The 13,975-nt window shown below is 32.3% G+C and overlaps 1 protein-coding gene across 1 annotated transcript in view; it reads right to left on the bottom strand.

The window, feature by feature from the left end:
- The window catches only part of LOC136978872 (forkhead box protein K1-like), a 67,587-nt gene extending 61,735 nt beyond the window's left edge, over positions 1 to 5,852 (bottom strand). The window contains exon 1 of the mRNA XM_067274694.1: positions 5,405 to 5,852. Within this exon, the coding sequence (XP_067130795.1) occupies positions 5,405 to 5,763 (359 nt within the window). The 5' untranslated portion in view covers positions 5,764 to 5,852. The remainder of the gene's footprint in view (positions 1 to 5,404) is intronic.
- Between the last annotated feature and the right edge of the window lie 8,123 nt (positions 5,853 to 13,975).

Here is a 13,975-nt window from a genome sequence, read left to right on the forward strand (position 1 = left end):
TATAATTCATTAGCGCTACTATTTTCTAATTATAAGAAACATATTTTCGATTAGCTCTGAAATGTATTTCATTTCAAATTTGAATGAAAGACTTAATTCTGTCAATTTCACATTTAAATTGTTTTAATATTTATTTTACACTAATTAAAACAAGCATTTAAATTTAGCATATTTAATATTTCAATTATTTCATAATTTGCTGAAAAAGTTGACATAAATATTTATTAAAGCAACACTTCAGGAATTTATTTAAAATTAATGTAGAACCTATATTAATTTTTAGATTTTTATGTAGTTTTTATTTGATCTCTACAATAAATAAAATTAATAGAAAATATATTTTTTGAATCAAATTCAATCGAGTGTGTATGATTTTAAAGTTAAGAATATGACTACCGTGTAACCCAATTGTTAATCAGGTAACTTAGCTATCATATAGTGATTCTATTACTAACTTAGCTAAAGATCAATCTAGCTTTTACACATGTTAAATAATGAAACAATCATTTAAAAAAATCAAATTTTCAAAATGATTTCTATTGTTTGTTTACAAAGTAATTATCATTTGCTGTACATTGTAAATACTTTGTTTTAGCAGATTTTTGTTGCAGGAGCTAACTCAAGTAGATTGCATTCACTGTAAATAAATTAATAAATCATGCAGCTGGTTTCAATAAAAATTTCAATGAAAACATGTTTCTGTTTACTTTCTGTAAAAGTTTCATACTCCAAAATTTATGTTTTAAAAGGTAGTTTTGTCTGAATATCTTTAAAGGTATTCAGACAAAACTACATATTTATTTTAATTATATCAAACTTAGCATACGCTGCTATAAATAAAAAAAGTACTTCAGCTTTCAGCTCATCAAAGAATTCACTATCCTGTATTTAGTTTCCTTAATGATACTTTTCTTGGAATTATTCAAAGAAATTGTAAGCAAAAGTTCTCATTAATTTTTGATTTCTTTGAATAATTTTAAGAAAAAGTATTATCGATAAATCCGTAAAACACACAATATAGCATGCTTTATTATTTGATAATTTAAAAAATAAATAAATTATTGAAATTATAACAAGAGATGAGACATAATTATGGTGCTCGTACTTGATAAAGATTTCTATGTAAATATGGCATCATTTTCATACAACTATACAAAACAGTTATACAGCAATAGTTACATGCAAATTTATGCTGATTAATGATTAAACATTCTTTTAAAAAGTCTAACATTTATCTGATTTTTTTTTTACATCCTGAAAAATCACTGTCAAACTTTATTACACTGAAGAACCTAAAACAAAATTAGTTACTAGAGTTACTAAACATTAGAAAAGTATTACTAATAATAAATAGGAACTAAAAAATGATCTCTTTAGCTTAGCATTAAAACAGAAGAAAGATAATAATAAGTTTAAAAACAAATGTAATTACAAGTACTTTCAATGATGATAATCTTCTACAGATAGAAACAGAAAAAGGAGCGGCACAAATAGTTTTAAAATTTTTATATTATGTTCTAAATTGTAGTCTTTATTTTAATCTGTTTTAACAGCAAAAAGAAGTTTCTTTTAACCCAATTGATTAATTTTGTGTGCCCCTTAATATATTGCATTTCATAACTACCAGTACTAATATTATATCAACTGAACTGACCAAATTAGTAATTGGTCATGGCTTTATCCATAATAATTGCAGCTCTAGTTATATATTATTTAATTATCAAAAAAAGAAAAAAATATTCATGTTTTCTAGCAAAAATTATATAGAATTTTAATTATTTTATGTAAACGAAATTGAAACAATACTAAGTCATAATTTTCAACTGTTCAACAACTGAAAACTTTTTGGAATCAATTAAAAAGCTAAGAGTTAATCTATATAAATTATAAAATTTATATAGATATAGCTAGTCTAAAGACATTATTCATAAAAAATTATAAAATTACCTGAAATTCAATTATTGTACCAGTTACGTGTTTACATTAAAAAATAGTACCTCATTTCACTTTAATAATATAATCGTTATTAATACAAATTCTTAAATGGTATCACTTCTGGGACGAAGAATTTATAATGAAATTCATTTTGAATATTAAACAAATGTTTAATTAAACTATTGATATTTTCAAGAAACATTTCAATATTTATTCTCTAATCAGTTTTCTTCATTGGACATGAGCTACAGCAAACAGTTTTATATTTTTAGAAAAGTTTTAAAAATTTTATTCATTTTAATATTTTCAAAAATAAAACATATTCGTCTTTAAAGTACTAATTTATTTTTTGAGTAATGGAAGTCTGAGTTCCTATATACTAAGTCATCTCGACTTATTATATAGGAACAATGAATTCTTATGTTAAATGAAATATAATTAGTAAAAGAAAATTACATTTCCTACAGCACATAAGAGTTTCAACTTTCATAGTTAATAATTTCGAAAAAAAAAAAAATACGAGTCAATATCTTTCAGAAATAAAAATAAAAAAATTATTAATATAAATTACAAATACATATAAAAAGACTTTTATTTAATAATACTGATTTTAGAATAGAATGTCATACATATGTTTCTGGCATACTCTGATACAGAATGTTAATTATTTGATGAGTAGGCACAAATAATGTCTGTTTATTCAATGCTTTAAGCTGCTTTTCAACAGAACCATAAACAAGAATGTTGAATAGTCAAAGTTCAAGTAATTCTTGAGTCAAAGGACAAGATTTAAAACTTGTAACAAGTAATTATAAGCCTATAATGAATCTGATTTTTTTTCAATTAAGATATAAGCAACGAAATTAATCAAAGCTGGGCAGATGTTCTGAAATATAAACTCAAATACTACAGAGGAGTCATTAAAAGTATATTATATGTTCCTTGAAAATATTTCTCAATAAAAATGGTACATTTAATATAATTTATAAATGTAATTAATCGTTTAGTTTAACGAGAATCGCTCGACTTGTTTATAAGCTAAGATATTTATATACAAAATTAATTTTTCAGAATATCTTAAAGTTAAGTGAAAATACTTTTACAAAATAAAAATAATTTATTCTTGAAATTGTAAAAACATTTAAACAAATATAAAGTATTCAATATAAATCATTTTAGATTAACGTTTAAAAAATTCTTGTTATTTTAACGAGTTATATATTTAATTATAAAAATCATTTTACTCGGCATTTTTATTAACAATAATATATATATATATATATATATGAAACTTTGATTGTAATCGTTATTCATAATTTTCCGTAATTATTTTACATGCCAAAAATAAAACGAATCAATATGTAAACATAATAAAGTAAGTAAACAAATAATTAATTATTTGCTACAATTATTTGCTTTCTGCATTATTTATATTAAATAAATACTTAATAATAAAAAATTCATTGTCACTGACGATAATGATAATAGTGATACATAATTTTTTTTGTGTTCCAGAAATCAAATTTATTATTATTCTTTAATTAGTTGGAAGCAAAATTGTCACAAATTTATAACAATTAAATCTGATTTTTATCTTTAATTAACAACAACATCAGAAGACCAAGATAAACCTAATTTTCTTGTTATATACCACAAATTTATAAAAATCATTTATATTTGGCTCAATATAAAGAATTTCGGTTAATGTTACCTATGGTTCCAAGATGGCGGCTCGTCTCTGATTCCAGCAAATAGAAGAAAAGAAACAGTGGGGACGCACATTCTAACCTAACCTAACCTATTCTAATAAATTTACCATAATTATTACCAAAAAAATTATTAGAATAGGTTAGGTTAGGTTAGAACATGCGTCCCCACTGTTTCCTTGCTGGAATCAGACGAGCTGCCATCTTGGAACCACAGGTAACATTAACCAGAATTTCAAATATATTACTTAAAAAAATCAAATTGATAAATACAAAATAAATTTTTTTTTTGCTAATTTATTTTTAAATTTAATACAAATTCTTGAATTAAATATATTACGAATCTAGTTAGTTTCGAATAATAACAGCCGTTTAGATTGATTACACAATTTTACATTATCTAATATTTTATAATACATCTCAGCACATTTATTAATAATAATTGTTGAGAATAATTTTAATATATTTGTTTACCGAAAAGATTTTTTAATTTTACGCACTACAATTTTTTTTATAAAACAAAACATATATTGTTACTTAATTATGAAATAAAGAAGCATTATATAAAATGTCTGAAATATTGAGTAACTTACTTCATTAAATATATTATTTAAATAAAATTTATATAATCAATACTGACAAATTATTTAGAAATTTAATAAGACCGAAGAATAATTTTAAATATTAGAAAACTGAAAAATATAATTATTTTAATATTAAACAAAAAATATAAACATGAAAAATAAATGTTGTTTTCAATATTTTATTGTAAATATCTTTTTATATTATACTATTAAATAGAATATTTTTCAGTTTTATGCTTAATTTTTTAGGAATCGTAAAAACTTCCTAATCGAAACAGTAAGTAATTTTGCTTCGTCGAAGTAAATCTGTCTTCAAACAGGGTACAATTTCTCATTAATTGTAAGTTTTTAATAAAAAATAAACAAACTTAAAAATATTAAGTTACATTAAAACAAATGAATATTTTGAATTAATTTCTTAATTTGTATGTAAATATAGTACTTCGTATAGGCTATATCAAACTTCCTATATATTTAATTTAAGTAAATCTGATATACAAAGATATGGGATACGTCTTTAATCATTAAGTAAACATCAACAAGAATATTTTCGAGAAATGAGAAATGTATTACGAGTACGTTAAATGTTCCTACAAGTTAACAAACGCCAATTCTTATAATTTACATACATTTTTTGTCTAATGTAATAATAATACATTTTGAAATAATCTTAAAATAGGAAAAACAATACAAAATATATAACAAAAGCAGAATGATGATAAAAGTTTATTCTAAAAAGTAAACAACAAAAAAAAAAAAAAATAGTAAAATTCCATTGAATCATTATCAGAACATGTTTATTTTCTACTCTTATAACTTCATTATAACAACAACAACAACAACAACAACAACAATAAATTATTCATAATAAATAAATAATTGTGAAATTGATGAATTAATTTTTCTTTTATATATTTAATAATTTATTGATATATATATGTATGTATTTAATTAGATAATGAAAATGATAATAATAAAAGGAAATTTTAAAGGACCAATCTTTGCAAATCAATGTAAATATTGACACAACCACGCCGTCCGCCATTAAGAACCACTCCGATAATAACCACGCTGCTCTCTGTTTACCAATTCAAACATTGGCGATTGTTAGAAATTGTGGGCGATATTATACATTAAATTAATTACTTTTGGCAGAATATTTAATAATTTTCTACTCACGTCTTTTGTAATTGAAGAGGTGGTGCACCTTTCCTTTGAAAAACTCCGTCAACAAAAACACCGTTCTTGCCATTACATATCATATAAAAATGAGGTGTTTCAAAGTATATCTCCAAATGCTTTCTCGATATAAAACTAGAATGGCCCATATTAACGTCCACTTCACCCCGACTGCTATTACGTCCAATAGTGATGCGATTTTGGCGTATCATATATTCGAACTCTCTCCCTTCCAAGCGGGCAATGGCCGTCCCTTTTGGTTCCGGGCTCCATAAAGATTTTTTTGGGCTTGTCGGTGCTGATCTGAGGGCTAACAGAGCCCAGGCATCGTTATCGGAAGCTCTGGGAAACGTAGACATCGCTTCCAAAATGGCTGACCACAAACCTTCAACGAGGAAGAATCAATGATCAATGTTGACACCAATCCCACAATCCCATGCTTCTATCACGTGGGTAAACTATTCACTAAAGAGTTTTCTGTGTAATATCGATTTTCGACGCTTGGTGACGCTCTTGGCAATTAATGATTTATATTTATAATTATTTTCATAAATATAACCGATGTTTTCATTGTATAAATATTCTATAAATTATTCTTTTGTGTTTTTTAATTATTAATTTATTTTATTTAAAATCGTTTATAAATGGTTTCTTCTTTCTTTTACGTCACCAATCGTTTCATCGTCGTCATAATAAAATTATAATTAAAATATATATCAGAAGATTGAATTTATGTAATAATTAGAATTTAATATTAATATTTCGTAAAAATACTATGCACTATTTTCTACGTTTTTAATCTGTGTAAATAATTACATATAATACATATACTGATTGTTTCTTTTATATTTTTATGCCCGCCCGAGCGGCGCTTCCCAGATTGCGCGATACATTTTGTTTTTCTTTTTTTCTTCTATTTTTTCTCTGATAATACTTTTTAATAGTATCTTAATAAATACATAGTTGGCGAAAGAAAACAAATATTAAAATAAAACAGTTTTATTTTTAATATTTGTTTTCTTCTGTTGAAACGAATGAAATGATTATACCTCATTTTAGTTGAGGTGAATAGGATTGCAATCCAGCGGCCGGATGGCCGAGCGGTCAAGGTGGTAGCCTACCGCTCTGGGGGACCCGGGATCGAATCCGAACGGGTCGAAAATCCCCAGGAATTTTTCGGGGGGTGGTCCGTTCGGATATGTCGAGCCCCGTCCCTCACCACCCGGTCGCCCCATTGTGGGCCTGGCCGAACCCATAATGGGCCTACTAAAAGAGGCCCTCTTAGTGCCCAGAGGGCGGAAAGAGTAAAAAAAAAAAAAAAAAAAGGATTGCAATCCGACAAACATCTGTCGGCCATAGGCTGTTCTGTATGATATTTAGTGCCTTTGATAGCATCGAAGGTAGAATTCGATTTACAACCCTCGTGGGTAGTATGAGCCAAAATATCGTTTTCCCAGAACCCTTCTTACTTTACGGGTAATGAATGAGTCGGGATGTCACTCAAACTGGTCAAATTACTTGTTAAATATATTTGAAAGGATGAAATGATTGTTAGAGAGGGAAAACAAATTCACCTGCAGGCATGGAGTAACAATTTTGATACCACCGAAATGTAATTCTATATAGCTAAATATAGTTATATAAATATGCGAGATTTTATTAGGGCGCATTCACACATTCGTTATTTGCCGATTATTGAATAGGGTGCTTGCTCGTGACGAATATTCGGCACTCGCCGTTTTCCCATTTTTATCGGTAAATTGTACCGAAATTATTGTTTGAGAATTCTCCATTTTCTAGATTTCCGACGAACATACGTCGTTATAGCAACGAACCGATGCTCGACAAATATTTGAATGTGTGAATGCGTGTGGTCGCCAAGCGTGAAACGATTCGGTGAAATACGAATAGCAAACGTGTGGCTGTGCCCATATATATGTCCAAATATCATAAACATTACACGCTATTTCGGTACAAAGCAGCATTTCTTAAAATATTTTTTAAAAAAAATTACACGAGTGGCCTGCATTGGTGCAATTTCGCTACCATCACCTTTCAAATGACAAATAGATGAAGAATATGTGAATTAAAAAACACATAGGGCTACAGAAGTTTATCAACATACTATTGAAAGATACAACAGCAATAATAATTTTAATAATTTTTTTAATACACTGCAGCAATATTTAGTCGACTAATAGCAAAGTCGTACTAACTCGCCAGTTTCACACATAAATTATGTAAATTAGTCTAATACGAAAATTAACTGCACAAGTTATGAACAAAGCAAAATACCATTCATGTATTCGCTAATTTTCGAACAAAAGGAAGTGGATAACGTAAGGATGTCCAGGCGATGATCCAGTCTATCGGTCGACCCGGTTTCTAAATTACTGCCCTGAAAAATCTGGAATCGAATCAAGACAAGTAATTCCAAGAATTCTTTGAGGAATAGTCTGTCCCAGATATATTAGAACCCGTTCCTCATCATCCGCTCCATTGTGTGCCTGGTCGAATCCATAATGGGCTTGCTAAAAGAGGTTATTGTGGCTTTATTAAGCCTTGTTATTTATTTTCCTTTATTTCCTTATACCATCTTCCTGCGGTAAAATTGTACTTCCGGCTTCTGTTTACCTAACCACACTGTAGTTAGTTGATCCATGAACTGTAATAAAACAAAAGGGGGTGACACCCGATCGGTTGAGGGGTTACTGGCAGAGGAGAGAGGGAGATTGGAACGAAAGGAAGGAAGATTTTTCGGGGAGAGAGGAAAGCAGGACGAGCACGCAACAAAGACAATTATTAAGGAACGGATCCGAGGTTTTTTATTATTATTATTGCCAGTCACCCCTTTGAACTTTTTCATTCTGACAATTCCTGTATAATTCTTATCAACCTTATCTTGCTCTAGGACCCTTTACTTTGTAAATTTAGTTAAACTATAGTTAAGCTAAACATAAGTTACAATAAGTCCTTAGTAGGCTCATAGATTAAAGTACAATATTCTAATGATTAGAATATTTTATTTATTTATTAAAATAGCCTACTCATAGATTAAAATCTAATCTATGGGTAGACTGATGTCGGCCATATCGGCCATCCGGCCGGCTATCCGAATAAAGTTAGCGAGTAGTACTGCGTATACTCGATATTTCTTTTTATTCTTTTCGGAATTTTTCGGAGGTAGACCTCGCATATGTTTGATCCTGTCCATCACCATCCGGCCGCTCCCTTTGTAAGAATAGCTGAACCCGCGATGACTGTCCACTGGGTTGAAAGTCAATAAAATGTGTTAAAAAGGTATATATATGAGAATGTCGCAGCACACATATATATATATATATATATTCATGTTAGATGAAAAACTAATTGATTATTTTTACATAAATTTAAAATAGACAATAATGAATCAAGTATTGTTTACGCTAACCATATTATAGGACTTCTAATGCAATATAACCAATTTATAGGTTAAAATGCAAATAAGTTAATTTTTTAAAAATAATCTAAGTTTATTCATTTTTAGACCCATTTTTTATTCATTCTTCGTCCTGGTTTGGATGATAAACAAATCTTAGGCACATTAGAAACTTGATAATCCGGCCATTCCTTGTAGAGGGGTCCGGATCATTGAATGTGTATGGGCCTAAATCCTGCCTAAAGAATGATGTGAACTGTCTCCTTTCGGTACTGATTATTTTTGGAGGCAGATTTACAAATAATACGGTTCGCTGATATGCAATTAAATGAAACAAGCAAATAGGAATAAACGGGTTAAAGCACAACTTATTCGTACTACTTTCCTGCGGTTATTTTGTGGTTTTGCTGCAAATCAGATGACATAGGAAACGACCACTCGCGACCACAGATTAGTGGTTCGCAAGTGGTTTCTATCGATGGGAGAACCATACCACAAAAATTTAGTACCAAAATGAATGACGAAAAAAGTACTGTTATGGCTTTTATTAAGCCGAAGAAAACAGTGTCATTCAAACAGAATTTTTTGACGATTATAGAATTAAATTCGTAAATTTCATACGATTACAGAATTAAAAAACGAAGGCCAGTTTCATTTACTTTATCATCGGTTGAGAAAGTACGAACTACGCAGATACTTTAATGACATCCGATTTTATCACATTTGAAAATAACATATTGAAAATAACATTTGAAGATAACGATTTTATCCCATTTGAAAACCGAGTGGGCAGATCATGGACATAATTCCAGAAAATTTGCTGATTATTTTCTAACTAACAACGGCAAATTACAATATAATAAGTGCTAAGATGCCGCGTGTTGAATTGTTGAATAAATTGTACTTACCACATTCACTGTTCTCTTTTTTTAAGTCCTTCCTTTTGAAATTTTCAAAATTTGGAACAAAAGTATTCCCACGCCGTTGTTTTTTCCATTCGGTTGCTATAAGCAGCACTCGTATAGTCCCAAAGACACGATAAATTCTGGATTTCTGCTATAAACAACTCTGCGTCAAAAGAACTTGTCTCGAAATTCGTGCGAAATATTGCACAGGATCGAGTAACCGGTTTTTTAGCCAAACGTACACGTGACCACACATCACATGCACTTGGTACTTGTCAGAGTGTCTCACAGCGTAAGTTGCATTCAACCGTTATATATAAAATATAAAATTCTTCTCATAATGGAATTTTCTCAAAGTTCATAAAAAACAATAACAGTGAGTGAGAAGCTTCGAAATTTCAAAATTTGCTGACTGTCAATCATGGCCATCAATAGCTAGTATGGAGCACGAAGACGAGCAAGCCCCTTTTGCCATTTTTTTAATACATGAAATGCGTAGAATGTTTATTACAGTTAGGAACTGCTACAGGCCCATAAGATTTCTTAGGACCAGGAGAAAATTCTCCAGCTCTGTCTTTCTCGACGACCCTGCTGTCAATCATGTAATAACAAAAGCCAAATCGGGAAAGCTCCAAAGAAAAAACCTGTCTCTGAATTGTAAAAATACTAATACTTCTAGATATGCGTTGTATTTGGAGCAAAAACTATTTAGAGAAAACTCAGTTTTAGGGAAAATTTCAGGTTTATTTAGAGGTTTTCATGACAAAAATCTACACTTTCAGTCGCAGCAAGATGTGATACAGCGTCCCGACTCCCGTCGGAATATCTCCCCATTCAGTCGCAGCGAGAGGCGATACAGCGTTCCGACTTCCGTCGGAACATCGCCCCGTTCAACGCAGCGAGGGTCGATATTAGAGCCCCGACTTTCGTCGGGAATATCTTCCCATTCAGTCGCAGCGAGAGGCGAACCAGCGCCCCGACTCCCGTCGGAACATCGCCCCGTTCAACGCAGCGAGGGTCGATATTAGAGCCCCGACTTTTGTCGGGAATATCTCCCCATTCAGTCGCAGCGAGAGGCGATACAGCGCCCCGACTCTCGTTGGAACATCGCCCCGTTCAACGCAGCGAGGGTCGATATTAGAGCCCCGACTTTCGTCGGGAATATCTCCCCATTCAGTCGCAGCGAGAGGCGATACAGCGCCCCGACTCTCGTCGGAACATCGCCCCGTTCAACGCAGCGAGGGTCGATATTAGAGCCCCGACTTTCGTCGGGAACATCTCCCCATTCAGTCGCAGCGAGAGGCGATACACCGCCCCGACTCCCGTCGGAACATCGCCCCGTTCAACGCAGCGAGGGTCGATATTAGAGCCCCGACTCCCGTCGGGAATATCTCCCCATTCAGTCGCAGCGAAAGGCGAACCAGCGCCCCGACTCCCGTCGGAATATCTCCCCATTCAGTCGCAGCGAGGGTCGATATTAGAGCCCCGACTCCCGTCGGAACATCGCCCCGTTCAACGCAGCGAGGGTCGATATTAGAGCCCCGACTCCCGTCGGAACAACCCCCCCGTTCAACGCAGCGAGGGTCGATATTAGAGCCCCGACGGTATGTGACTCTATTTAAACCGTAGTGTAGAATAAAATGACTCACGTGATTAATTGTATTAATATCTTTCTCCAATTTTCCAATTTTGTAGTACTTTGTTCATATTTTGTTGCCGTCATTTTTGAATTTCTCTGATATCTGTTTCCATTGGAATTTTTCGAAATAGAAGTATAGACGAAGTATAGATTTCGAGTAGAAGTAATGACGTTCCATTATGCCATTTATCATTTGTAGTGTGGGTTTCATTTTCTTTTATTTTACCTTCTTATTTTTTATTGTAGAATTTTGAAAAGAGCATAGAATTTAATGATTTGAATTAATGGAAAATTTGACGGAAGATTTGATGAGAACGAGTTAAACAATGATTTAATTTCATTGTTAATCTTTTAACAATTGTTTAAATATTGCATTGTAATAATGACATCATGAATGACGTCGGTCGGCGTTTATTCTTATAATTCGTATAAAATTTAGATTATTTAAAAATATTATATAAGTTTAAATGACACGGATAACTTTATAGAGATCAGTATTTATTGTTAATTGGTATCCAGTTTATGTCAGATGTATTGTAGGCCTAAAGTTTATCGTGAAGGCGAAATATTAAAATGATAAATTGATCATTATAATATTGAAAATACAACAATTTAATTGTTGTTTTAGAGGAATAAAAAATATCAGATATATTTTTGATCGAATAAAAAATTTTCCGTTCTCTTTCTTTGAGTAATCTGAAATGTATCTGAATTTTCTGCGTAATATAGAAATCCTGGGTTTTTTTTTTTTTTTTTTTTTTTTTTTAACTCTTTCCGCCCTGTGGGCACTAAGAGGGCCTCTTTTTAGTAGGCCCATTATGGGTTCGGCCAGGCCCACAATGGGGCGACCGGGTGGTGAGGGACGGGGCCCGACATATCCAAACGGACCACCCCCCGAAAAATTCCTGGGGATTATTCGACCCGTTCGGATTCGATCCCGGTCCCCCAGAGCGGTAGGCTGCCACCTTTACCGCTCGGCCATCCGGCCGTCTAGAAATCCTGGGTTGTCAGGCCTAATTCCATAGATATGGCATAAACCTATTCGCCTATATAACCTATATATAAGTTGTTTTTAAAGTTTCCATGCATATCCTTGTGAGGACCCGAAAAACCCGAAAAAACGCGGTTATAAAGGAATTTTAAAATAAATTAAGTGCACCGTCATGGCGGCACTTCCGTAATCTCGACAACTGTTTTTTGCAACGAGATAGAATAACATAGAGTGCTAGTAACAGGGATCACAGAGCCAGTTTTTGAAGCTAATTGAAGAGAAGGACGCCATGACAGTAGAGAGGTTGAGGCGCAAGTACAAACGTTAAACTTGTACGGCAAGCAGAAGTACACATTTGACGTTCCAAGTCCAAGTAAAAGACGTTGCGGCGCGCATCTACTTCCAGCAGTGAACGTTGCGCATTGACTCACGGGAAATTTGTTGAAAAAATGGCGGATACATTGAATATCGAGGGTTACCAGCGAAGGTGAATAAACAAATTAAACTGTTTAAATGTATTTGTAGGATTTTTAATAACACTAATTATTTTTAATTAGCGTTGTGTCTCCTACCGTACGATCGGACTACCTCATACTTTTGTCGAGGGAAGTAGTGGCTTATGTAAATTCGAAAGCAGCTCGGAAAATTAATTTTTAGAAAATTTACAAACGTATTACGCTATTGATGGTAGAAGATGCCGTGGAAGAACAAACCTACCTTAAGATAAGCTATTATGAAGACAAATATATGTAAATTCTACAGGCCAGGGGTGGACAAGCAAGAGTTCAGTGGGAGCCGAAATGTAGGTTTTGCAAAATGTATGGGAGCCGCAGTTCTATACTGTCGTGGCGGATAGTATGGTAAGGTATGCGATTTTATTATATAATACTAGCTGACCCGGCCACGCGTTGTTGTGGCTCAAAATGTATCTATTATAAATGTATAACACTTCCCCCGCGGGGGGAATTTCAAAAAATCCCTTCTTAGTGTACATTCTCTTGACGTATCCTATTAAAACGCAATCAAAAACGTATCTAAAATAGCATAATAAAAGCCGAGTTCTTCACAGTAAGCCTTAATCCCGTCACTTTTCCCGCTGGGGAATATCGAAAAATTCCTTTTTAGTGTATATTCTGTTGACGTAACGTATTAAAACGCAATTAAAAATGCAAAAAACCGCATGTAAAATAGTATAATAGAAGCCGAGTTCTTCACGGTAAGCCTTAATCCCGTCCATCTCCCCCACTGGGGGGAATTTCGACATGTATATTATATAAAAACACGTGCGTATTCGAATGCAACGTTGTGTCAGAATTTCAAAGGAATCGGTAGGAACAAACGAACGTTATATTTTTATTTTATTTATATAGATAGATAGAAAATGATCTGCTTCAGTCCATTCTCACAGAAAAGCAGAATGCCTGACAGAAAAGCAAACTTAGGTCGTCGGAAGTTAGCGCCATCTGTTGGACATAAAAGCCTTAATCCATATATAAATATATTTTTGAAAGGGGGAAATGGTGTAGGGGTATGAAAAATAGATAGTAGCCGATTCTCAGACCTACTGAATATGCATATCAAATTTGGTAGAAATCGGTAAAGCCGTTTCGGAGGAGTA

Source organism: Centruroides vittatus, unplaced genomic scaffold (assembly GCF_030686945.1).
Source record: "Centruroides vittatus isolate TY-2023 unplaced genomic scaffold, ASM3068694v2 contig_559, whole genome shotgun sequence".
Classification (NCBI taxonomy): Eukaryota; Metazoa; Arthropoda; class Arachnida; order Scorpiones; family Buthidae; genus Centruroides; species Centruroides vittatus.